This window comes from Barbus barbus, assembly GCF_936440315.1.
Source record: "Barbus barbus genome assembly, chromosome: 1".
Classification (NCBI taxonomy): Eukaryota; Metazoa; Chordata; class Actinopteri; order Cypriniformes; family Cyprinidae; genus Barbus; species Barbus barbus.
The window spans coordinates 29,767,329-29,793,456 of record NC_136729.1 but is presented as its reverse complement, the minus strand read 5'-3'; the positions used below and the strand labels follow the sequence as shown (position 1 = coordinate 29,793,456).

Genomic DNA, 26,128 nt, shown 5'->3' with positions numbered 1-26,128 from the left:
GTAGTAACAGATCTGCAGCACCCACCATACAAATCTGCTTTAATACAAAAATGGAAACGAACACTGAACATCCAAAAAGAAATCAACACTTTTGACACAAATGGGAACAATCCATCTGCATGAAATACCACAGTAACAAACTAGTGCAATGAACCGTACCAAAGAACTCTTACAGTTAAACAATGTCAGCATATGAAATCAAAGCTCACAGCTCCATAAAGATCATCGCCTGAGGAACAGTGTGTTGTGACAGATGTGTGAAGCAAAGGTTTACATGAAAGTCGTTTGACAGGTAAGATAACAACTACTGATTCACCATATTATAATACAAATCACAAAAAGTCACAGAGGAGCCCTCGTGCTACAAACCGAACCATGTTTATCTTTAAACGCTTTAAAGTTATTCAAAACGGGTTTGTACCCCTGTACAAAGATATTCATCCAATATCCTGGGGAAGAAAAAACACCGCAGCAAAGATTGAAGGTAGGTAAATTTTGGTAGCACTTGAGGCCACTCATTTGAAGGTTTATTGAATGCATTAATCGTTAGCGCAGCAGAGCTTATCCAAAAAATGGTAAGGCACTTTCATACACTAAAGACTCTTCCTTTAGAGCCCAAGATGGAAAAAAATAGCATCATACCATTGTTGGCAATTCAATATTTTTAACCACATTGAAAAAGACTCAATCCTGAATTGTGAACTTGTAGTTTAGTTGAAATATTCCGTTTAAGGAAATGTGATGGGATATATCTAACCTTTAAGAACACTTCAGCTGTTATTCATCCAAAAACACTAAATTTAATGACACTGTTTACTACATCAAATGTCTAAACCCTTTTTAACCACCTATAGTGTCAGTGATGGCCTTGCACAACTAATGCACAAAACGTATACAGTAAAGTCCAAAAAAAAAAAGATAATTCAACATTTCTAGGTCAAAGTCAATTTTGTGACATTTATTCTTACAATTTATTCCTAGGAGCATTTATGGCACTTGCTTTATGCCCATGAGTAAGGGTGTTTTTTCAGATTTATTTATTTTTTACACAGCCAATCAGCAGGATGAGGCCCAACTCGACACCAGCCAACAGTTTGGCAGATTTAAAAACAACATTGCCACAGTCACATTACCCCAAACTGCTCTTGTGAATTCCAATTACAAAGCATTGTTATTTCCTCATTTCATTTTGTTGGAAGTGCGACAGGAATGAGGCTGTTGTTGCATCTTTAGTTCACATTGTGTGTGAAAGAGCATAAATGTGTGTTTGGTGGAAGGACATGTGTCGAATGAGATGCGATGATCAGAGAGAGTGAGGGGTGCGACAGACTGTGAGAAAAAGAGCTTTTCCTCCAGTCTCTCCACGTTAAACTTGAGCTTCTGCTGCGGCAGACTGGCTCAGAGCAGATTTACACACACAAACACGCACCAAATCATCTAGTGCGTGCTGGCTCAATCAGGCATCTCTCCATGCACACAGCCGCACACACACACACACACACACACACACCTGCTACTATCACACACTCATTGAACATTCCAGATGGGGCGTTCAGTGAAGGTGGGTGACTGCTGTTGAGCAATGAGCATTACGGACCGTTCTCAGGTTTGTTTTTCTTCTTGAGTTTCTTGAGTTTGTACACGTGAAATGTCTTGTTTTTGAACACTTGTGTGAAGAGGGTTGAATAAGGAGGCATGCCGGCCTTAATGGCCTCACAAAAACGAGGGTGAGTTGCCTGGATGAGGTCCGGCTCGTTTTCACCTGGGCCGTCCATGATCTGTAATAAAAACACATACACAAATCGGTTTTGAAATCGTGCTTCTTTTCCATAAGCTGATATTTCTCTTCAGTGAAAAATACAGGGCAGGTTCTAAGATGAAGAAGAGTCTCGGAAGCCTTCTTTTAAAGAGAATTCCACTTCTTTAACTTTCAAATCTTAGAGAAATTGTGCCCTGAGGTTTTTTAAACATTTACTTTGAGATATATTCCCAAATTAACAGAAAGGCCTTGAAATGCTGCTGTGAGATCATTTAAGCACCCAGAGATAGAAAGAACTGCCACCCATGGGAGAGATCAGAGCGAAAGAAAAAAAAGAAAGAAAGAAAAATATCCCACACAATGCATGGCTGTTTCTAGGCTATCGGTATTGCATATACACTCCTTCTTTGGTAATTCTGTCTGCAATTAGCAAGCTTTAATTAAACCAGATAGGTTTAATCAAGGTTAAAATAACATATGCAGACAGAACATGTTACAAGAGTCAATCTTATACAAACTGCTGGAGGCAGACTGAGGAAAGGAATCGGGCTGCATCAAACGAGTAAGCGAGTGAGGCTCTTTCACTGGCTGCTCGAAGTCGGATCAGAGGAGCAAGTCAGGCAAACTTCTGTGAGATCTTTCAAAGGCATGGCATTCACCTCAGACACATGAATGACAACTGCTGACAAGCTATTTTCAGCTGGAGCTTTTTGCCATGATGTGGGGGAGATGTTTTTTTTCTTCTTTCTTTAAAGCTGACGTGTGCACAGATATTACACAAAGTGCTGCAGCTTAGAAGTTGGAAAATTTGCTTTTGTCAGATATTATGCACAACTGTAATCAACTACAAAAGAACAATCAAGCTACTCAAGCAAAAAAAAAAAAACTCACTTAAGCTAGATTGCACACAGAGTGAAACAGTATTTAATAACTACGAGCTGTGGGTGAGTGAGAACAAGATGTGACAAAATGAAAAATGTAAGCATCAACTTTACACAAAACAGTTATAGAAATTGTATGAGAGAAATGAAAACACTTCAAGAGATTTCCAATATGAAAATAATCCAACAAAACCAGTGAGTTTAGCATCTAACCCAAATGATATTTGTTTATAGCCACGTGAAGGATTCAGTAAAGGGCAAAGTTGTTAGTTTTAGCTGCGGAAAACGTCTCTGGTTCTTGCAGAAAAACTTGAATTTAAATGGAACAAGTGTGGTGTGTGTGGGCATGACCTGGAGATGCTGTGTGTGACCTACATGTCCGTTTGCCAGGTCGAGCAGGTCCCTCAGCCTACAACCACGGCTGTGCCTGCGCTCGTAGCAGATGCTGTCCTCCAGTACGATGTAGTCCGCTCCAACCGAACGGAGAACTTTATGAACCTCCTCAGCAGACTCACGCGCATAGATCTGATACACCTGCAGGGAACGAAAAGGGCAAAGATGGGAGAAAGATACATATTAGGTGCTGTAGCTTAGAGGTTAAAGGCTGCAGGTTCATTGTTGTGTCGTGTGGTAAAAAGTCCAGGAAACAAAAAAAAGTCTCTAAATGAAGGATAACAGGACATTAGGTTAGATACGCCCCTTTGAATTGTAAAAGTACTAATCTACTTGGCAGGACAAAAGTCAGCAGACACTTGCACAATGACTCAAAACACAAATTTCAACATTTCAGAGAAGAGCAGACATATGGATAAATAAATAAAAAAAATGTGTCAACTCGAAAGAAAACTTTGTCTTAACGTAAACCGTTGAGAGAATACCAGATGTGTATCAATATATTGGACCTGTGCATTAGGTCCTAAAGTGACAGCAGTCTAATATACCTGCTGCTGTGTCCGTAATTTTACGGAAAGACCACCATGTTCTGGTTTCCTTAGGAAAAGTGGTTTTATTTCATTTAAGATGTCACCACAGTTAAATCTGGTTATGTATTGCATGTTCAGCCACTAAAAATAGGTGTTTTAAATCTAAAGACTGACTAAAAATAAATCAATTTGCTGTCAGAATTAACACCGATTTAGAGGATCACTGGTTTGGCACATGCTAATTATGGCCAAGCTGTGGAAATATCACTGATGCACTGTAAGGCACTTGCTTTATTGCTTTTTAAATATACCGTTTACAGTTATTAATAAACAAGTAATTAAACATTTGTGAGAAAAAAAAAAGGCATTTAAACATTTTAATGTTAGTCATTTTTTTGCCATTGTTGTAATAGATCAAGCAGAAATACAGCAAGCAGAAAAATGTTAGAGTAGTGCATACACGGTTTCACATGCCATTAAATATATATTTACAGTATTTCAATTAATGGAGCAATATGGCAACATAATTGAGGAGGCTATGTTAAGGTTTGACATTTCCGTATAATCACATGGAGATGCAGTACAATATGGCAGAAAGGCTGCGGTAAACTCAGTCTGTCAACATCTGCTTATAAAAAGGACACGAAACCCCTACCACTATCACAACTAAAACTCATTTTCTCATGAGCCACAGATGCATACTATACAGAGAAGAGAACAGAACACTGATGAAATCCATGGAAACCGACCAAACAACATTACTGTTACAAGAATCGCCAACCTAATAAGCTTCACAACAACATTGGAAAAATGAATTATGGATTCATAATATATTTTCTGATATAAGTATAGGTATTTATGGACAATTTTCCTCGACAAAATGTAAATAAATACAAAATATTATATTGTGTGGATGCCAAAAAATCATTGCATTGCATTTATGTTGCATTTTCTCAAATGAGGCAATAAAGCACCTCATCACCTCAGTCTGATGAGAAAATAATCAACATTGCAAATATCAAATATTATGCAGTATGAACTACAATAATGTTCAAAGCAATATGTACTTTGCCTCTGTTTCAGGAAAGCTGCCACCTCTTGCTGTGACTGGCTGATCACAATGTCTTTGTCAATGCGTTAATGCCCACCTCTCATGCTTGCAATAGGTCCACAAATCATCACAAATGGGTATAATTGGTGGAAATTAATGGACTAATTACAAAGTACACAACTCACCGACTCGGATATTATCACTTTGGCCATATATGAATTGAAAACAATGAAACGTGATCATGACAGAGCCAGTTATTAACTAGCATTCAGCTTAGATAAATCAAAGCAGTATGCTACTCTAAAACGTTCACTTAAATCTCCACAGCAAGGAATAAAAATACACACAGTATGCTTATTATTGTGGTACTTTTGTTATTAGGGGTGTGTAGCAAAGCCAGTTTTTCTGTATGTGTAGCACTAGCAAAATTATAGTTTTCAGCCTGGCTTCCAAAAGTCTTTTTTTCTCATTAATTTTTACCCATTAGGATTTTTTTAAATGTCTTCATTATAGAGTTATAAGCCATGAACCAAACCACCCAGCTATGAGAATCACAACATTCACAAAAAGTCTCTGAAAATCAGATGAAAAGACAAAAGGTACAAGTAATCCCATGAAGCACTGCAAATGACAATTTGAATTAAATTAAATGGATAAATATAAAAATATCTATAAAAAATATTTTAGAGATACTTTACACACTCACTATTGTGTTGTAATTTTAGTGGTTTATCTAAAATCCCATCTGTTATCCAAGAAGAATACAGAATAACTGCATCTAACAAGTTCAATAAATTGTTGAACCCCTATAGTTGTTATTTTTGAAGCAATGGGAAAGTTTAAATATGCATTGAATTGATTAAAAGTTTTTACTTGACTTTATTATAATCATACACAAGTATTATAGTATTGGTTACTTTATAGTGTGAGGTAAATATTCAGTATGCATTTAACTGGGAAACAGCGTAAACATCAAACTTAACTGGAACATTAATTTATATTTCGCAATGATAAAACTCAAATGCAGAGGGGACTTATTCTACCCTCCTCATTTTAAAGTCCTCACACACCCTTGCAACTTTTCGGCATCTCCCCATTTGGAGAACCTCTGCATTAATGTACTAATTTGATGGGTAATTTACGTATTTCTGGTTAGATCAATTCTCATCTATTCTCTGTAAGAAGCAGGAACAGTAGAGCAGGAGTCTGGCCTTTCACCAACTGTTCAGATCCATATTTTCTCCCTCTACTCTCATGAACAAATGAGAGAGTGAACACACCTTCATCTGATCATCAGAAATCCTCTGACTTTGACCACCTCAACATTTTGCCTCGCAAACTCAAGTACTGAAACTCTGCTACAGACAAATGTCCCGTAGCGAAGCCAAAAGGAAACATAACTTTTTTTTTTTAAAGACAGCCAAAACAATCAGAATTACAGCTCAGACAAAGTGTAAATTACACATTTTAATGAGGATTTTTTTATAGATAAGTGCCACATATCAGAGCAGTGCTGCGGAGTTTATTTCACTTCATAAAGACACCCACTCATGTGTCAACTTCCAACCTCAATGAGAAACCTAATTAAATTAATTATGCCAAAAGTCACACTTCTGCTGATGAGGCTAAGTATATAACACTGCATATGCCATTAAGAAAACCCTTAAAGAGGATTTGTGAACCATTTACTCATGATCTTCTTGATACGGCCCATTTGTAAGCTCTTCATTAAGATTATCAGCTGATTTGTTAAGGTACACACTTTAGACTCCAGTTCTAACAGTATCTAAAGAGTTTTCAGTGTTAGTTTCTGACTGATTTACTGCTGCTTAATTTATTTAAATTTACATAATAGCGCAAGATTGCAAAGAGAAGATTCAATTCTTTGTTCATACGCTTCTGAGAAGTTTTTAATTTTATATAATGCAGACCTGGGTCTGACTGACCATACGTTCAGCTCTGAAACAAAACATTATATTTTATATAAATAATATTCACTAAATAAAATATCTGCATATTTTGTAACTGCTGCACAACCGTAAACTAATACTCCCTTGATATCTCCTCGTGTCCTCAAAAAAACTTCTCCAGACTAGTGTTGTTTGCAGTATTTATTATTGACACCCATTAAACAAAAAAACATTTCCACAAGTCAGTTTTTGTCCCAGGATATCTGGAGGTCCTAGACATATTAAAACTTGGATTGAATTGTGATTCAAGCCAAACCAGCCTGAGACTCTTACCTGTCTGGTCCTCTCTCTCAGTGCCTGGTCCTCGTAGTGTGGATGGTTTGTCAATACTCTCCCTGTACACAGCTTAATTCCCGCCAACAGCTGCATGCTGCCTGCAAACACTGCCCGTTTGGGCGTCTTCAATCTGTCAAGGAAAAAACATGAGAGTGCTCCATTACATTCACTTCTCAAGTTTCACTAATATTTCAGGACAGGCGATTGCACAAGGGGGCTAGCTGTGTAGTGGTGGCATTTATGAGAAAAGCTAAACCTGCAGACATTTATTTCAGGTGAAGGTAAAAATGTGAAATGGTTCAGTGAAGAGGGACGCAGTCATTTGTACACTCCCATCACCCATGTCTGAGATGCAGAAGGTTTGAAGTCTACTGCAGGCTTAAAAGGCACTCTGTCTGTCTGGATGAAATCTGTCTCCTGTCATTTTATATATGTGCATGGCATGGAGGGAAGAGCTGAAGCTGTATGCTAGTTGAATAGCCTGACGGATGTTTCAGAGACCATCTGTTTATCAAAACATAACCTTTCAAAATCAGCTCCAACATTTTACACAACATTATATTCCCGAGTATCTACACCAGAGAGAAGCCTCTGGGAGGAGAAAACACGTTCCATAACTTTCGTTGTTGATGGTATGTTGGGGGAAAATTTAGTATTGGTAAAAGCAGCTAAATTTGCCAGATTAGAGAATGATCAGATTGTGTGACATATCCTCATCCTTAAAACCATCAACAAAACTGCACAAGTTAAAAGAAAAAAATATCTAAAAGTCCTAAAATATATTTAACAGCAGCGAGAGTAATCATTTGTGCTCCCCACAATGTCTTATAAAAAAAATAATTCCACATCACTGAAATAAAGAGATATTTAGAAACCAAACAAACATCGAGACTGTTAGGGATCTGTACACTTATATAAATACAATAAAATTACACTGTATTTTATGGTGTCGTTACAGTGTAATTTCACCAATAAGTATTTACTAATAGTTAAAGTAAAAAAAAAAAAAAAAAACATTAAAAACCCTAATTTATAGTAAATCAAAACATAGTACATTAATAGCAGTAATATTAAGTAATATTAATATCTTAATTTTTAATTGTTGGGGCTTTTTATCCCCCACAAAAAAACTATTTTGGAACTGTGTTGGGTCGTCACTTGATGTCTGACCCAATTTAATCTGGGTCCCGAAGCAAAACAAGTTAAAACAATCACTGATTAAAAAAGCAGCCTCAAGCACTCAAAACTCCCACCCCATGTCTGTTCAATTTGTATAGGCAATAAAACGAAATATTGTCACAGATGTAGAATATCAGAGACTGACTCAGACAAATTTAAGATGCATCAGAACATTGAAACCTGTGGAGCTGGAATTCAGAGAGGCCCCAAGGAAACAGGACAATGTCATAAATTAGATTCTGGCACCACTAGTCTGAAGCAAGCAAACTAACCAACTTTTTCACAGAACAGCTTACAACCTTGAGACAAAAGAACACTTATTGATAATTCCAATTCAGGAAGGAGACCGTCAAATTTGGGGCAAGTAATCAGGACTGATGGTCAAAGAGATGGCCATCACATGGGTTCCACGCTGAATTCACGAGCTTCCTTAGATTGGCTACCCCCACACATAGAAGACAAAGAACCCGACTGAAATTCCTTGGTTCACAAATACTGTCTGCTTCCATATGTACCTAAAATCATCTTAAAAAGACTTTCAATTTTTAATGAAACTAATCATTTCTATGCATAACTGCATATTATGTATGCAACCCACATATTTGACTATCCTTGTTTTAATCACTCATTGTGTATGTCTTGCTTTTTAATAAGTATTGAATAGCTTAAGCCTTAAAGGGTAATATTCATGTTTGGTATCAGTTTGAAAATTCATGCTTTAAATGTTTCTTCCAATCAATTCTTTGTCAAATGCATCATAGTCTTGTAATAGAAATCATGTTCAAAATTATACTTTGCAAGAGCCTGTAAAGTTCGGACCTCTGACTGAACAGATAACATGTTGATTTATTGATGGGGGGAGAAATAAAGCAATACCCCGAGCAAGGAAAGTATCTAACTGGTCAAGACGTCCAGATGGGACGGTCTGAAAGCCGAGTTTAAAAACTCAGGACACCATCAAACTCTCTCTTCTTCTTAAAAATGCTCTCTTACAACCTCTTGGTCCTCTCCCGCCACCGCGTTTTGACGCTGCTCTTTGCCCACATGCCAGCAGCTACCACAATGAGAAGAAAACCACCTAGTCTCATTACCTCCTTTTATTTTAATTATTTTACTTTAGTTTCTTTTCTTTCCGTGGAGTTTCGTGTTATAATGTAAGTTTGCTGCAAAGTTCAGCTCTGACTGCACTCGCGTCAAACTTCAACCAGACCAACTCCACATTTTCAGCCAACGCCCAAGACCTCACTTCAAAGACTATTGAACTTCCAGCCAATCAGCAACTTCGGGGAACCCCCTGTCTGCAACGAGGACACAAAAGGAAACCCGTAACACAGGCAATGCAAGCAAGTGACACCTCCAGGATCTAACTGAATTGGTGTCTTTAATATAAATTTTAGCCTCATTGAGAAACTCGAAGCGAGGGTTAAATAAGTGATTGATGGTTGTTCAGGTCTATGCAATTGAACATATTGCTATAAACTTGGGATTTCACATTTCCATTCTCTTAAACTCATCCTTTCCTCACTTTCTCTCTTTCTGCAACGTGTGAATGTGTGAATGCTTGTGTTCATGTGTTAGATTAGTTTATGTCTTAGGTTTATATAAATAAAATCTGATTTATATTGAAAAGAGAAGTATCTTGTGCTTTGTGCTCACAAGTTAATGTCTTAATCTGCCGATCTTGTTACTGTGCTATTAAACAGTGTTTTCACTATATTTTGGATTTTAATATTCAGTGCAGAGTTTGTTATACGTTCAGTGAATCGCCGTAACACTGATTCTGTTCAAATCCCTATAAAATCATAAATGATTCCCTTTGAGCAAAATTAAACTATTTCTTTAAATTACGTATTAATATTACGTTTTTATTACGTTACACAGACGTCTTGCTTCATGGTCGGTTTCAGCTCAAGCCGGTAAAGACACAGTGTCTGTGCGTGTGAAGGTTACAGAGGATATGATGGTTTCATCTCTGTCCAGTTTGGCATGAGTTGGATTAAATATTGGATGCACTGAAGAAATGTTTCATTACAGAGGAGCAAGTGTGGTCAGTATGGGTCAACCATGAACGTGGACCTTCACAGAACAACCTTGCTCCAAGTTCAATAACTGCTACACACACAGACAAAATCCAAAATTAACTCCACGATGCCCCATATCGGGTGCAATAACACCCTGCTCCATCTCTTGTCAGCTCGTAAAGAAGTTAACAAAGGACAGATTCACAAACACACTCGCATAGGGTGCTACTTTCAATCTAAAGTTTACTAAAGCAATGAAGCAGCAAAGAAAGAAAGAAAAATGGCTCCAATTTCAGTAGGCTCAAATAATTTGGCATGACCTTCACCTCAAAGACAAACTTAACGCCTGATCACATACACCTATGAATGCATCTACGGAAAAGATTGCAAAAGACGGCGGTTCTTCCAATAACAGGGTTCAGGAGCAGCCCTTCTGATGCTAGAATGGAAAGTGGACTGGAAAATGAGGAAATATCAGACTACTGTGGAAAAACTTATGAGAGGGCAGCCCTCAGAGTACAGAACACACTGTACTGCTAGATAGACAGACAGGAAGATAGATACCAACATAAAATCCAACTGAATTCATTGAAAACATTCTAGTTTTCATCAGCATCTTTGTCTTGTCTTCCAGCATAAATGTCTTTAGAGATATTTCCAGATCTTGTTTTGTTCTAGTGTACTGTTGTGTTGTCTAAACCTAGACAGGTTTTGCTTCAAACAAGTGAACTACTCTAAAGGCATAGCATTGACACTGGATACATACATAAAATATGTATTACAGTAAAACTGAAATAGGATGTGTTCCTGATTGGTTTCTACGTTTCTGTCGGCTGTATGAACATAAATTAGCTTTCTCACATCATTAGCTTTAAATATGCAACTTTGTTTTTTTCCCCCACATTGTTTTAACCGCTCTAGGTGCTACCTCTCAGCCTTGCAATAATTTGGCTGTTCTCCACTAATGCAGCATCTAGTCAACAATTTAATGGCTTTATAACGATATGAAAACGTGCGTAAAAACAAACAGCACGAGATGTCAGTGATTCTGCCTCTAGAGGCCGCTATCAAATAACGTCCACAGAGAAGCACATGGTCAACAACAGTAGCACAGATGTCATCAGACACAAATGATCTCCTTCGCCTTCCTCTTCCTAATAGACCTTTTTCACATTTCCGTGTTCACAACAGCAAAAGGCTTCAATAAAAGTAAATAAACTTCAGTTTTATCCATCAATGACAGCGACAGTACAGCAGAATTATTGATTTCAAATGCACAATTCATTACCAGTAATGCTTCCCAACACCCTTAACTTCTATATGATTTCCAATGAATGGCGATAGAAAGACAAATGTTTTCCTGCTATTTGACCATGACAGCATGTATTTTATGGGTTTGAATGGCGAGTTGATTAAATTTATTGCCGAAATGAGAAAAAGCAATACATGCACAAAATATATACTATGAGTAAAGATTGTAAAGAGTAAACAATATGGAAGTTTGCATTGCTTTCATGTTCTTCCTAGTGAATATAATATCCATGTAGGATTTAAGAATGGTTTTACATAGAATCTTGATAGCCCAGAGTCTGTCTACTCTACTAAATACTGAATTAAAAATGAGCATTAACTTCTTACTGTTTTAATGGTATCTTTGTACTTCATTAAATCATTTCAGAGTGAACTGAATGTTGTGTAACAGTGACTATGTTAGTAATTTTTCTTATACACATTAGGTTAGTGTTAAGAATGCAAATTAAGTTTTGTGAGAAAAGGTCAGATTTGCAACACTCTTAGTTCAAGGATATTTAGTTTTTTTTTGCATTGACAAAACGGAGTGATATTAGTGAGTTACTTCCAGCTCATCTGGTCTTAAATCTAAAATACACATGGTGTATTAACCGATGAATTTCTGAACAGACTGACCTTTGACCTTGCCAACAGTGCATCATTTTCCACTTTTGGGGGTCTCTATGTAATTACTCCATATTGATATGGGACTGCACTGGCCTCTACCAGATTTACATTTAATTTCAGATTTATATTCTCTTATGTAAACGTCAGCTTGTGTTAGCCTGCACCCTGCTGACATAATAAAAATTGATTAACATCATTAATATTCCAAAGAGAGGGACAAAGAGGGTGGCCTGAGCAACCATATCTTTATAGACGTGTGCCTATGCATTATATCTCCTTAGACAGAAATTTTGAATTTAGTGAGCAAAATGAATGACCTCACATTAGATTGATGTTGATCCACTTTTATAAATATAGATAAATCAGTGCGTGTTGGTCCGTCGTTGTTTGTTAAGCACTTAATCATTTCACAGACTGATATTGATAGCATGGTCGGGCATGTCAGTCATGTGCCTTGATATATCTCTATGTCATTGGTTTAAATCACTGTCTGTGTACCAGTACTACTGCACAAACTCTCAAGGCCACAATAATGATATACTCAGAAGATACCAGACATTTTTAATGAGTGATAATTTAGACCATTATGTCTGTTGATCTGGGTCAGACTGATGAGTCCTCTGGATGATACATTCTGCACAGTGACAATTTGTCAAATGGTCTGATAGTCTGATGGCAAAAGAAAAAAAAAAAAAATCAATTAGGTGCTGAATGACATGAAAACAGTCAGCACTTCAAGAGTGAACAGAGAGGCAGGCGATGGACAGAAATGCAGATGAAAGGGTCAATGACAAATAAGAGTGTGAGAACTAAATAACTAAACTTTTTTTTAAATCTAGCTTAAAATGATTTTGCCAAGTGCTTATAAAATGTAGCCTCTGTATTTGTTGATTTTATTTGAACAGCAGAATAAGCCGTAATATATGTGTATTATATACACACACATACATATACACACACACACACATACATACATACATACATATACACACACACACACACACACACATACATACACACACACACACACACACACCATATAATGTATTAAAATCATTTTATGCTTGTATGTGCATATTTATCATCATGTATTTGACCAAATGAATAGATTCAGACAAACATGTCATTGACCAAATTCCAGAAAACATAGGAATAAGACAAGAAATGAGAAAAAGTTGTCGTCTTAAAAGGCAATTCTATCCAAGGTAAACTGACGTAGGGGAAGAGTGCATCTTTTCACTTTGCAGACACAAACAAACATGTTCATATCCACCTTATTACGCAAGCAATTTTCTTTGAATATGTGATTATTATAATAACAAATAATCATGTTATTAATTACATGAGCTTCCCTTAGTTTCCTAAGGAAGTAAAGGCGCTGTCGTGCCTTTTTGATCAGTATGGAGGTATTGAGGGTCCAGGAGAGATCCTCAGAGAGATGGACACCAAGGAACTTGAAGCTCGCCACGCGCTCCACTTCGGTCCCATCAATGTAGATGGGAGTGTGTGTGTAGTCCTTCTTAGTCTGCCGGTGGTCTACAATTAGCTCTTTGGTCTTCTGGGTGTTGAGTGCAAGGTTATTTTTGGCACACCACGTTGCTAGATGCTGGACCTCATCCCTGTAGGCTGTCTCATCATTGCCGCTGATCAGGCCTACCACCGTGGTGTCATCTGCAAACTTGATTATGGAGTTAGAGCCATGTACGTCTTTCGGATGAGACGTTAAACCGAGGTCCTGACTCTCTGTGGTCACTAAAAAAAAATCCCATGGCACTTCTCGTAAAGAGTAGGGGTGTAACCCCGGTGTCCTGGCCAAATTCCCTCCACTGGCCCTTATCAATCATGGCCTCCTAATAATCCCCATCCACGTGATTGGCTCTATCACTCTCTCCTCTCCACCTGTAGCTGGTGTGTGGTGAGCGCACTGGCGCCGTTGTGCTGTGGCTGCCGTCGCATCATCCAAGTGGATGTTGCACACTGGTGGTGGTTGAGGAGAGACCCCCACATGATTGTAAAGTGCTTTGGGTGTACGGCAATACACAATAAATGCATCATTCATTCATTCATGTACAGGTATGCAGTCGTGGGTGAAAAGGGAGTAAAGGATTGGGCTCAGCACACAGCCCTGTGGTACCCCAGTGTTTAGAGTGAGGACGGAGGAGGTGTGGGTACTGATCCTAACAGACTGTGGTCTGTTGGTGAGAAAGTCCAGGGTCCAGTTACAGAGGGAGGGGCTGATGCCAAGATCAATGAGCTTGGAGATCAGTGTGGATGGGATCACTGTATTGAAGGTGGAACTGAAATCAATGAATAGTATCCTGCCATATGTGTTGGTTCTGTCCAGGTGCGTCAGGGCAGAGTGGAGAGCTGAGGCGATGGCATTCTCAGTCGACCTGTTGGATTTGTAGGCGAACTGGTATGGGTCCAGTTTTGGGGGCAAGCATGTTTTCAGGTGGGAAAGAACCAGCCTCTCAAAACACTTCGCAATAATGGGAGTAAGAGCAACTGGTCGGAAGTCATTGAGGGCCACTGCACCAGCATGTTTTGGTACAGGTACAATGGTGGCTGTTTTGAAGCAGTTGGGAACAATGGCTTGGGCCAAAGAGGGGTTGAAAATGTTGGTGAAGACCTCAGCCAGCTGTTCTGCACAGGCCCTAAGCACTCGGCCAGGGATGCCATCAGGCCCGGCAGCTTTGTGTGAGTTCACCTTACGCAAGGTGGCGCACACATCACTGGTGGAAAGTGTGAGCGGCAGGTCGTCTGGTGTTAGCTCAGCTTTGATGGGTGGTTCTGCGTTTCCACGATCAAAGCGAGCATAAAAGTAGTTCAGTTCGTCAGGGAGGGTGCCACTGCAGTTTGGGGGTGTACTGTTTGCTGGTTTATAGTCTGTGAGGGCATGGATGCCTGTCCACAACAAGGGTTGTTGTTTTTAAATCTGTCCTCAATGCGCAGTTTGTAATTGTATTTAGCTGATTGAATTCCCCTCTTCAGATTGGACCTGGATAAACTGTAAACTTCACGGTCGCCAGATTTGAAAGGGGTGTGTATTTGGGTAGCAGGAACAGGGAGAGGTGATCAGATTGTCCAACGTGGGGGAGGGGAGTTGCTTTGTAAGCATCAGGGATGTTTGTATAAACATGATCAAGAGTATTGTCTCCTCTTGTAGGTCAAGCAACGTTTTGATAAAATTTGGGGAGAGTTGTTCTCAGATTGGCATGATTGAAATCACCAGCAATAATAAAAACTCCATCCGGATGTGTTGTTTGCAGCTTATTAACAACAGAAGATAGTTATTTCATGGCTAGTTTAGCATTAGCATCCGGGGGTACATACACTGCAGCGATTATGGCAGTTGTAAATTCGCGGGGCAGATAAAAGGGTCTGCAGTTGATAAAGATGTATTCAATATCAGCAGAACAGTGGGATTTAGCAATAATAGCATCGGAGCACCAGGATCTGTTTACATAGAGGCAAACACCCCCACCTTTGCTTTTACCGGATTCCACAGCCGTTCTATCAGCCCTGTAGATGTTGCGCCCCTCTAGCTCAACCGCGCTATTTGGAATGGTGTTATTGAGCCAAGTTTCTGTGAAAACCATAATATTACAGTCTATAAACATTCGCTGAGTGATCCGAAGTAGCTCGTCGATCTTGTTTGCCAGAGATCGTACATTAGCGAGGAAGATGCTTGGTAGAGCTGGACGATGCGGATTGAGCTTTAGCTTAGCCCGCAGGCTGCTCCGCTTACCCAGTCTTTGTTTACGTTTGCAGCGCCGATGACGGATTGAATGGTTCACACGAGCCCGGGGACCGGAGTAATTCGGGAGGTAGTAGATGAAGATCTAGTGTTGTATCCACATCGGTGTTTGTGTAGCGAAGTTTGATATCCAGTAGAGTGTGACGGTTGTACGAGGTTAATGCGAAGCTATGATGAACAACTGAACTGAAAATAACTAATAAAATAACAAGTAATTTCCAAAAACTGGAGAGACGCTGAGCCTCGCGTTGTTCACGTGTTGTTCACGCGCCGCCATCTTGGTCACCAAGACACTCCATACAGACGTGGGGTGTTTGTGAATTAGTGATATTCTGCTGGAGTTCAAACAAAGCTAGCATCTGTGAGCATGGCTATTAGCCATCTCCACTGAGACATCTCCAACAGAGACGTCTACAGCAGCAGCAGCAAAAGCCACTAATTTGATCAAATTAAATTGGAAAGAAGAGGAAAGTGGCTAGAATGACAATTCGAGTGGAAGTGAGAGTGAAGACGTCGAAAACACGAAGGAAAGAAAGAAATAAAAACAGCGAAAACAGCAGGAGGAAAATGCGTCTGTTTAGATGGGGAACAAATTACTTGTGCTCGGAGGGGCTGAGAAAGTTTTTCCTTCAGAGAAAACAAAAGACTAATTTATCTTCATTATTTCAAAACAAGGCAACATTCAGAAATAACTCCTTTATGGGGGCTATAACAAAAGAGTGCACAGTAGAAAACTAAAAAATTAATTACATGGCAGGGAGACGTTCTCAATGATAAGGCTGACTGTGATGACAGAGTCTCAGAACTGCGACAAAGGACTCGCTTCCATCTACGGGACAGATGCGGTTCTGGTGAAAGGCCACTGATCAGTCATGAAGAGAAGACACAAACACATGACACCCACCCCAAAAGCATTCTCAGTGTATCTGCAGAGATTGTAGGTTCTAAACTGTTAGTTAGAGATTATGATGGCACACATATGGATGGTTTGTGCTATGAACTAGCCCAGAGGTTCCCAATCCCTTTCTCATGGGATGTGTTTTCTCAAGTCACATTCTTGCACAATGCCATGGAACAGAATGTACTGTTTTAGACTATTTTTAATTTGACAAAGCATCTGAAAAACAGCATATGACATGACATAACCAGACATCAGTCAACAAAGTTTACTTGGGTTTTGCGTGTATTGTACAATAAGTTCACACAGGACCTTGCATTTTTGTTCTGGTTCCCACAGACATATGTACATTGGCTGGACCAATCTGGAATCTATACTTTTTAAATGGTGTTTGAGAATAAGAAAAAACACATCAGACATCAACACATAGGATGGTTCATGTCAGATTTACAGTTTAAATGTTATTTGGCAAGCAGTTTTGGGGAATTCAGTATTTCCCCATTCAAGTAGATGCAAGATGGCCTTGATGTCCAAAACAGCTGCCAGGTGAACTGACTTTCCTTGAACATTGATTCATGCATGCTATCAAATGGAGCATATTTTGAAAAGTTATGCATTCAGTACGCATAAACTAGCATTCACATCAAAACTGAAGTATACTTTGGGCTTTTATACTATGTACAGTACGAAAGTTCGTTTTTTTTCCAGCTAGGAAAGATGTTTGTGTTCAATGGTAATTATTTTATTCCAACTATGAGTGAAATCATAATTACATCCCTGGGCTATAAAGCCTCCCCTCCAGCAATCTGTCACTCACATGAGATCACAGCAATTAGCAAAGGACAATGATCCAATCAATTCCAGGAGGACAAATTAAGTCCCACCCTACAATTTGTTTTTGTTTTTTTATTCAAGAAGCCATTTCACTCGGATATACAGTATCACAATAGAGAAGAAAATATGATTGCAATTTCATTCATGGTAAGTGGAAAAGAAATCCATCCAAGATGGCAGACAAAACAAGAATTCAGCTTCAAATAATAATAAAATATTAAATTAATTAAAAAGCACTCTATTAGAATGAGTGTCATATTTTTATATCCTTTTGTGTGTCAAAATATTGCAACATGGGTAGAGCTCAACAGTCGGTTTCTAGATTAAGTAATTATATTCCATTCATTTCCTCCATAGTGAAATAGATTTTTCTCAACTCTCATGAGCGCTGAGGCTGTTAAGTAATGGTATATATGCTTCTTCATTTAGCATACGATACTCATGATCCTTAAGACTAGGCCAAGAGCAAGAATACCATACTTACGGCCATATAAATAAATGAGAATGCTAACTAATTGCTTTCTCCAGCTATTACAGACCTCCTTAGAGTCAAGCCTTCTGTGTGCTTCATGCAAGGCAGCTCACTAGGTTTTGAAGCAGTACCTGTCACTCTACACTAAACAGCTGTCTAACAAAACCAGAAAAGTTTACTTTCACACACTCACTATAAAATCTAATTCAGTGTCTAGTGTGTTGCTTTTAGCTCAAGATAAATCAAAGATTGCTTGATGAGGATACTTTCACAGTTGTAGTTGTTCACCCTCCCTCTTCACATTGTGCCACAGTATGTGGTTTATTATGCAGTAAGTTCCAATCATGGTTAGAGGAGGCTGATACTGCCACTCTCCTCAATACGCTTTTCATGCTCACCCCCCCTTCTAGGCTGGTAATCTACATATAAAACAGTGCAGGCTTTGGCAAGCCAAGCACAGACAGAAGTGTGAAGTGATCCCTGCTTAACTCTTTCATCTGATGGTTAATTAGCGTGTGGAAGCGGTTTAATGCCACAGCGTCAGCCAAGGGAACTCACCCACTAATCCCTGACACAAATCGCATTTTCTTCAGGGAGAGATCACCTGTGTCACTGCAGCTGAAACATCTCTCTCTCTCACACACAATCACACATATAAACTTGACTATGAGCAATGTTTTTCTCCCCGCGTGCAGTGAGAATGGTATCATCGATGAAACCCTCTGTTGCCAACCGCTGAAGCCTCTCTAGCACCTAATGTCTAATTCATATGACGTCCACCTTAAACTGGCCCAGTTCCAAACACCTTCTGCCTTACAGCTGTAAATCTCATCCAATGAATAGAGTATTCACTACAGCTTTTTATTTATATCCTTCACAGTACGTAATGGAGTGAAAGAAAGAGCAAGAGGAAAAACATTTTATATTAGTCTGATCAAGAATTTGGCAATTTTATGGACGTTCATTGCCCGTTTTACTTTTCAGCTCCCACAAAATGAAGTATATTGTGATTTCGATGGTGCCGAATGCTAGATTTTGTTGTTTCGCAGCATGCATGGCATCATGAATAAATTATGCAAAGCAAAGCCTCAATGTTTTTGTTTTTACCATTTACCACATTATGTGCATGATGAGTTGTGTGTTAAGGTGTTAAAGACATAATTTCTTTAAGTGTCATGTTTTGTGTGAGAAACGTTAAAGGAATAGTTCAAAATGAGTCTAAATAAAATGTGCTCACTCACCCTCAGGCCATCCAAGATGTAGATGAGCTTGTTTCTTCATCAGAACAGATTTGTAAGAATTTAGCATTATATCTCTTGCACACCAGTGGATCCTCTGTACTGAATGGGTGCCATCAGAACGAGAGTTCAAACAGCTGTTAAAAACCATCACAACAATCTAAAAGTATTCCATATGACTCCAGGTCATCAATTAATGAATTTGAAGGGAAAAGCTTTGTGGTTGTAAATAACAAATCCTTTAATGAAGATTACTTAATTTTAGTTGTAAAGCACCACTTCTGGACAAAATATGTCTATAATCAATAACAATATTTACTCCAACAAAAAAGTCATTCTCCTCTGACATCAAAAACCATGATGTGTGTCTAAAACTGTTTTTGCTTTTAAAACAGTGCTTTATCTGTGTGTGTGCGCGTGTGTATATTATATTTAGACATACACACACACACAAGGTGCTGCTTGAAAGTTTTTGAGCCCTTTAGAATTTTCTATATTTCTGCATAAATATGACCAAAAGCATAATCCGATTTTTGCACGTAAATTTTCACAAGTCCTGAAAGTATACAAAGAGAACCCAATCAAAACAAACGAGACAAATTTTCTCTTTTCCATTTATTATTCAGGAAAATTATTCAGTATTACATGTGAGTGGCTAAAGTATGTGAATCTCTAGGAATAGCAGTGAATTTGAAGGTGAAATCAGAGTCCATCTGTTCAGAGGTGTTCAGAGTGTGCCCTGCTTTATTTAGCGAACAGTGAGCTATCAAAGTTTGATCATGTTTGTGGAAGCGTGTCATGGCACAAACAATGGAGATCTCCGAGGACCTCAGAAAAAGAGCTGCTGTTGCTCATCAGGCTGGAAAAGGTTACAAAACCATCTCTAAACTGTTTGGACCTCACCAATCCAGTCAGACACAGTGTACAAATACAGGAAATTCAGGACCAATGTTACAAACTCAACCTGGTCTCATGGCATAAACTTACCTGGGTGCACATTTTAGCAAGAGTAGCGCTAAAAGACGGGTTAAATACGTAAACCCTGGCACATTTTTATTACGTTGATATAGGTAAGCATTGCTGTGTTTTTATTACGTTACTTCAGGTACGTATTGCGGCGGTTCAGAATTCAAATATCGGGGACCGTCGCTAAAAATTAATGCTCTATCATGTTGGAAATATGCCCTACACCAAACCCAACCCTAAACCTACCTGATAGTGTTGACAAATGCAAAATTGATATAAAAACGCATTTGTTGATGCAACTATGCTATTTGAACTTTGTTATATGCAGATTTGGACTGTTTTGTCGAACTGTAGTTACACAGGATTCAAGCCGAAGCTCTTCACCTCTCAAGTACATCTCCGTACTCCGTGAGCTACCGAACAAACCTACCATCTATGAAAACCCATAGATATGAAGCTGGATATGTGTGATGCTAACGTTCAAAAGTATCAGTTTTCAAATTTCCCAGCATATTAATATTGTTTTGAAGTCATAACATGACATTCTTCAAGTAATAGTGTGAAAATTACACGTTATTTATCGAAACTCTGTAAATTTGTGTGAAAAGGAATAAATGGCGTCTGAGTTTTACTGCTTCTAGTGTTAATTTCTTTTGGAAACTGCAGTGATATGTACTTATTGGTACGTATTTCGCGTCTCGCTAAAAAGTGTGCCCTTTATGCTATGAAACCAGGTAGCACGAACTCCAGGAGTTCGTTGACCAACAAAGATCACTCTAAAAGAGATAAGTGTAATAGTCCACAAGGTTGAAAAGGAACCCAGGGTAATCCAGGGTCGTCCATCATCAGGAAAACACTGAACAACCATGGTTTGCATGGCAGAGTTGCAAGAAGAAAGCCACTGCTCTCCAAAAAGAACATTGCTGCCCATCTGCAGTTTACTAAAGATCATTTGGACAAGCCAGAGGACTGTTGAAGAAATGTTTTGTGGATGGATGAGACCAAAATAGAATTTGTTTGGTTTAAATGAGAAGCATAATGCTTAGAGGGAAGAAAACACTGCATTCCAGCATAAGAAATGTGAGGTGGTAGTATCATGGTTTGGGCCTATTTAGAAAATGTCAGGATATCTATGAACTGAGTCTCAAGAGAAAGTGGGTCATGCAGCAAGACAGCAACCCCAAGCACACAAGTTGTTTTTACCAAAGAACAATTAAAGAAGAACAAAGTTAATGTTTTGGAATGGCCGAGACCAAGTCCGGACCTTAATCCCATGAAATGTTGTGGAAGCACCTGAAGCAAGCAGTTCATAGAAGAAAACCCACCAACAACACAGCTGATGAGTTGAAGCAGCTAAAATTCCCACAAGATGTTGTGCAGGACTGATCAGCAGTTACAAAAATTGTTACCTGCAGTTATTGCTGCAAAAGGGGGTCACACCAGATACTGAAAGCAAAGATTCACATACTTTTGCCACAGATATCTAACACTGGATAATTTTTCTCAATAAATAAATGACAATGAAAATAGTTTGACTGGATTTTCTTCGTCTACTTTCAGGACTTGTGCAAAAATCTGATTATGTTCTGGATCATGTTTATGCAGAAATATAGAACATTCTAAAGGGTTCACAAACTTGAGCAAAACTGTATACATTTCTCTCCTGATTCAAACAAGATGGCTTTTTCACTGGAGAAAGCAATATTGAGCTTTTGCGTCACAAGATGTTAATTGAGGGACTGAAGTCATGTCAATTACTTGTGGATTATTGTGATACTTTCATCAGCTATTTAAACTTTTCATTTTAATGGCACCTATTCACTGCAGAGGATCCATTGGCGAGTGATGTAATGCTAAATTTCTCTAAATATGTTCTGATAAAGAAAAACTCATCTATATTTTGGATGGCCTGAGGGTGAGTATTTTCAGCTATTTTTCATTTTTGGGTAAACTATTCCGTTAAAAAACATGTATGCCATTCGTTAGTATGTGTTTGTAGTACTTGTTATAAAACGCTGCTAGCGGGAGCATCTTCTCAATTATACTAATTATTCTGTGAGCAGCACAAAAAAAAAAAGACGCAACCCAACTCCATCACAGTCCATACAGCATATAGCTAAAGAAAAACAGATTGTGTGACGATAAGGATGAATTACTGCAAAAAAAGTTTGGCATGCTGATGCGAGGGACTTCAACACTTCTAAAATATAAAAAAGTAAATTAAAAATTTAATATTAATCTCACGCTTTTATCAATGCCTATGAGTACCCTTCATAGTGCCATCGGTGGCTTGCGTGCCTAAGGTTGCGGACCTCTGGTCTGATCGCTGTCTGCGAGTGTTTGCTTGTAGTGTGTAAGAGGAAGATCACAGCTGCTTTACCTGATCCACTCCATTAGCTCCACAGTGTCTGGGTCATAAAACTCTCTCAGCTCAGAAATCTCCTCCATCAGTCTGGGCCAGAACTGTCAACAGAAAGACAGCGGTTGAGGTGGAGGGAGAGTGTGAGACTGCTGTAATGGGAATGACTCACAATAATCAATGATCAACAAAGCAGCCCAACAAACATCCAAATATACACAATTCATATCTGATTGCTCATTCCCGATGCTGTGTTAACAGAGAGAAAAAAATAGCATTGTGGAATCAGAACTCTCCTAAATAACACACACAGTGTGATAAGAATTCCATTTGCATTTAATAGGATTCCTGCATGACTGTTTATGATGTCCAGTCACCCAGGCAGCTTAGCAATGCAAATAGATACATGACAGCATTGTTGAAAATGTCTTACCTTGTAATAAAGAAACGCCAGTATTACAATAGGCACAGAGTACCTGATCAGTCTCATCTGTGGAAACAGATTAATAACATAAATGGATAAATAACCATATAAATGTGAAGAAAAAGGATGTAATTGTTTAGGATCAAGGGCTGTAACTACATTGCCACCTAGTGGGGAAATTAACCGTTCAGCTGTGTGCACATGGGCACATTTATGCAGAAGAAAGAAAACCACGCCTCACTGAAATTCAATATTAGTTCATAACATTGAGCATTATAGCTTCAAAATTACACTTTTATATAGTGATACGTGATAACCATCTGTTGTGGGCTTCTATGTAATCAATTCTATTATTAAACTTGTGTTTTTTGCTATTGCTTGCACTAAGTACTTGGGAGAGCAGGGTAAACTCTATTATATCCTTAATCTATCAAACCAATTTGTTACATGAACATATAGAAGTGCACAAGAAAAAGAATCAGTAAACATTAGAAAAATAAAAATAAAATAATAAAAAAAAAACATTGCACAAATTTTCACTTATGTTGGTGAATCGGCAACAGTCATGTAATAGTTGCTGGAACATAGTCATGTAATAGTTGCTGGAACATAGTCATGTAATAGTTGCTGGAACATAGTCATGTAATAGTTGCTGGAACATAGTCATGTAATAGTTGCTGGGAGGCAAAGTGTGTCAGATGCTTTGGGGTAAGATACTGTGACAAGATAGTTTTTCAGCCAATGCAAGAAATATTATTTGAAAACGTTGAAAACTGCTGCACTACATTAAACTTACAAAAACGTTAAACTTATTATGAAAATGTGTTTTGATTTATGAAAACTTTATGAAAATGTGAATAATATGCAAGGAGATAAGACTTGGAATTGGACTGTGCATTAGTAAGCGACTTTTATATGAAACGTAAATTATTAATGTGTTCCTCTCACATTACACAACATACCCCTAACATGAGAGAAGTTTCACTGGAAAACATTGTTTTGGATAATTTTTATTTTTTTCCCTTAGAAAAACTTTTATTCAGCAAGGACACCAAAGGTGACCAAAAGTAACAGTACAGACATTTCTATTACCCGATTCGAAAAAAGTTGGGACACTGTACAAATTGTGAATAAAAACAGAATGCAATGATGTGGAAGTTTCAAATTTCAATAATTTTATTCACAATACAACACAGATGACATATCAAATGTTTAAACTGAGAAAATTTATAATTTTAAGGGAAATAAGTTTTTTAAATTTCATGGCATCAACACATCTAAAAAAAGTTGGGACCAGGCCATGTTTACCACTGTGTGGCATCCCCTCTTCTTTTTATAACAGTCTGCAAACGTCTGGGGACTGAGGAGACAAGTTGCAAGTTTAGGAATAGGAATGCTGTCCCATTCTTGTCTAATACAGGCTTCTAGTTGCTCAACTGTCTTAGGTCTTCTTTGTCGCATCTTCCTCTTTATGATGCGCCAAATGTTTTCTATGGGTGAAAGATCTGGACTGCAGGCTGGCCATTTCAGTACCTGGATCCTCCTTCTACGCAGCCATGATGTTGTAATTGATGCAGTATGTGGTCTGGCATTGTCATGTTGGAAAATGTAAGGTCTTCCCTGAAAGAGACAATGTCTGGATGGGAGCATATGTTGTTCTAGAACTTGGATATACCTTTCAGCATTGATGGTGCCTTTCCAGATGTGTAAGCTGCCCATGCCACACGCACTCATGCAACCCCATACCATCAGAGATGCAGGCTTCTGAACGGAGCGCTGATAACAACTTGGGTTGTCCTTGTCCTCTTTAGTCCGGATGACACGGCGTCCCAATTTTCCAAAAAGAACTTCAAATTTTGATTCGTCTGACCACAGAACAGTTTTCCACTTTGCCACAGTCCATTTTAAATAAGCCTTGGCCCAGATAAAATGCCTGCGCTTCTGGATCATGTTTAGATATGGCTTCTTTTTTGCCCTATAGAGTTTTAGCCGGGAACGGCGAATGGCATGGTGGATTCTGTTCACCAACAATGTTTTCTGGAAGTATTCCTGAGCCCATGTTGTGATTTCCATTACAGTAGCATTCCTGTATGTGATGCAGTGCCGTCTAAGGGCCCGAAGATCACGGGCATCCAGTATGGTTTTCCGGCCTTCACCCTTACGCACAGAGATTGTTCCAGATTCTCTTTGGATGATATTATGCACTGTAGATGATGATAACTTCAAACTCTTTGCAATTTTATCAGAAACTCCTTTCTGATATTGCTCCACTATTTTTCGCCGCAGCATTGAGGGAATTGGTGATCCTCTTGCCATCTTGACTTCTGAGAGACACTGCCACTCTGAGAGGCTCTTTTTATACCCAATCATGTTGCCAATTGACCTAATAAGTTGCAAATTGGTCCTCCAGCTGTTCCTTATATGTACATTTAACTTTTCCGGCCTCTTATTGCTACCTGTCCCAACTTTTTTGGAATGTGTAGCTCTCATGAAATCCAAAATGAGCCAATATTTGGCATGACATTTCAAAATGTCTCACTTTCAACATTTGATATGTTATCTATATTCTATTGTGAATAAAATATAAGTTAATAAGACTTGTAAATATTCGTAATTTGTACAGTGTCCCAACTTTTTTTGGAATCGGGTTTGTAAATGCTTTAGAACTTTCTACTCAAAGAAGTATTATTGATGATGAGAAATTTTACTTGAACATCAAATCAGCATATTAGAATGAATTCTAAAGAATCATGTGACACTGTTGTAATGGCTGCCATCACATAAATAAATTATGTTAGATATTAAAATAGAAAAGTTATTTTAAAATTGCAATAATATTTAATTGCTGATTTTACAGAAATTTCCCAAACTTTTGAACGCTATTGCCAATATCTCTCATTTACAATGTGTGTGTCTGCTAAATGACAATGTAAATGTGTGTTTTCGTGACAGATCTCAGTCACTCACCATGGTTTTATTGTTGCAGTGAAGGACCCTCAGATACAACGACCACACCTCCTTACCACACACCCCAAAAGCGGCGAAAGCACACATGTGGCCAGTCCACAAATATTTCATCCTGCCAGCAGCAAAGATAGAAATCTATTGGTGCTTTCCATTTTATCATAAAGTTCAGGCAACACACAGCAAACATGAAAGACTCGAACAGCATTCATTTTCAACTCTATTACTATTCTGACACC

General features: G+C 38.5%; 1 protein-coding gene across 2 annotated transcripts in view; it reads right to left on the bottom strand.

Annotated features, from left to right (window-relative positions):
* Positions 1 to 26,128, bottom strand: part of LOC306848510 (protein C-mannosyl-transferase DPY19L3-like) — a 42,396-nt gene continuing 16,268 nt past the window's right edge. For both annotated transcript variants that reach the window (XM_079383109.1, XM_079383110.1), the window contains 6 exons: positions 25,893 to 26,004; positions 22,935 to 22,991; positions 22,523 to 22,605; positions 6,858 to 6,990; positions 3,016 to 3,174; positions 1 to 1,778 (listed from right to left, as the gene is read on the bottom strand). In XM_079383109.1, the coding sequence (XP_079239235.1) occupies positions 1,590 to 1,778; positions 3,016 to 3,174; positions 6,858 to 6,990; positions 22,523 to 22,605; positions 22,935 to 22,991; positions 25,893 to 26,004 (733 nt within the window). In that variant the 3' untranslated portion in view covers positions 1 to 1,589. The remainder of the gene's footprint in view (positions 1,779 to 3,015; positions 3,175 to 6,857; positions 6,991 to 22,522; positions 22,606 to 22,934; positions 22,992 to 25,892; positions 26,005 to 26,128) is intronic.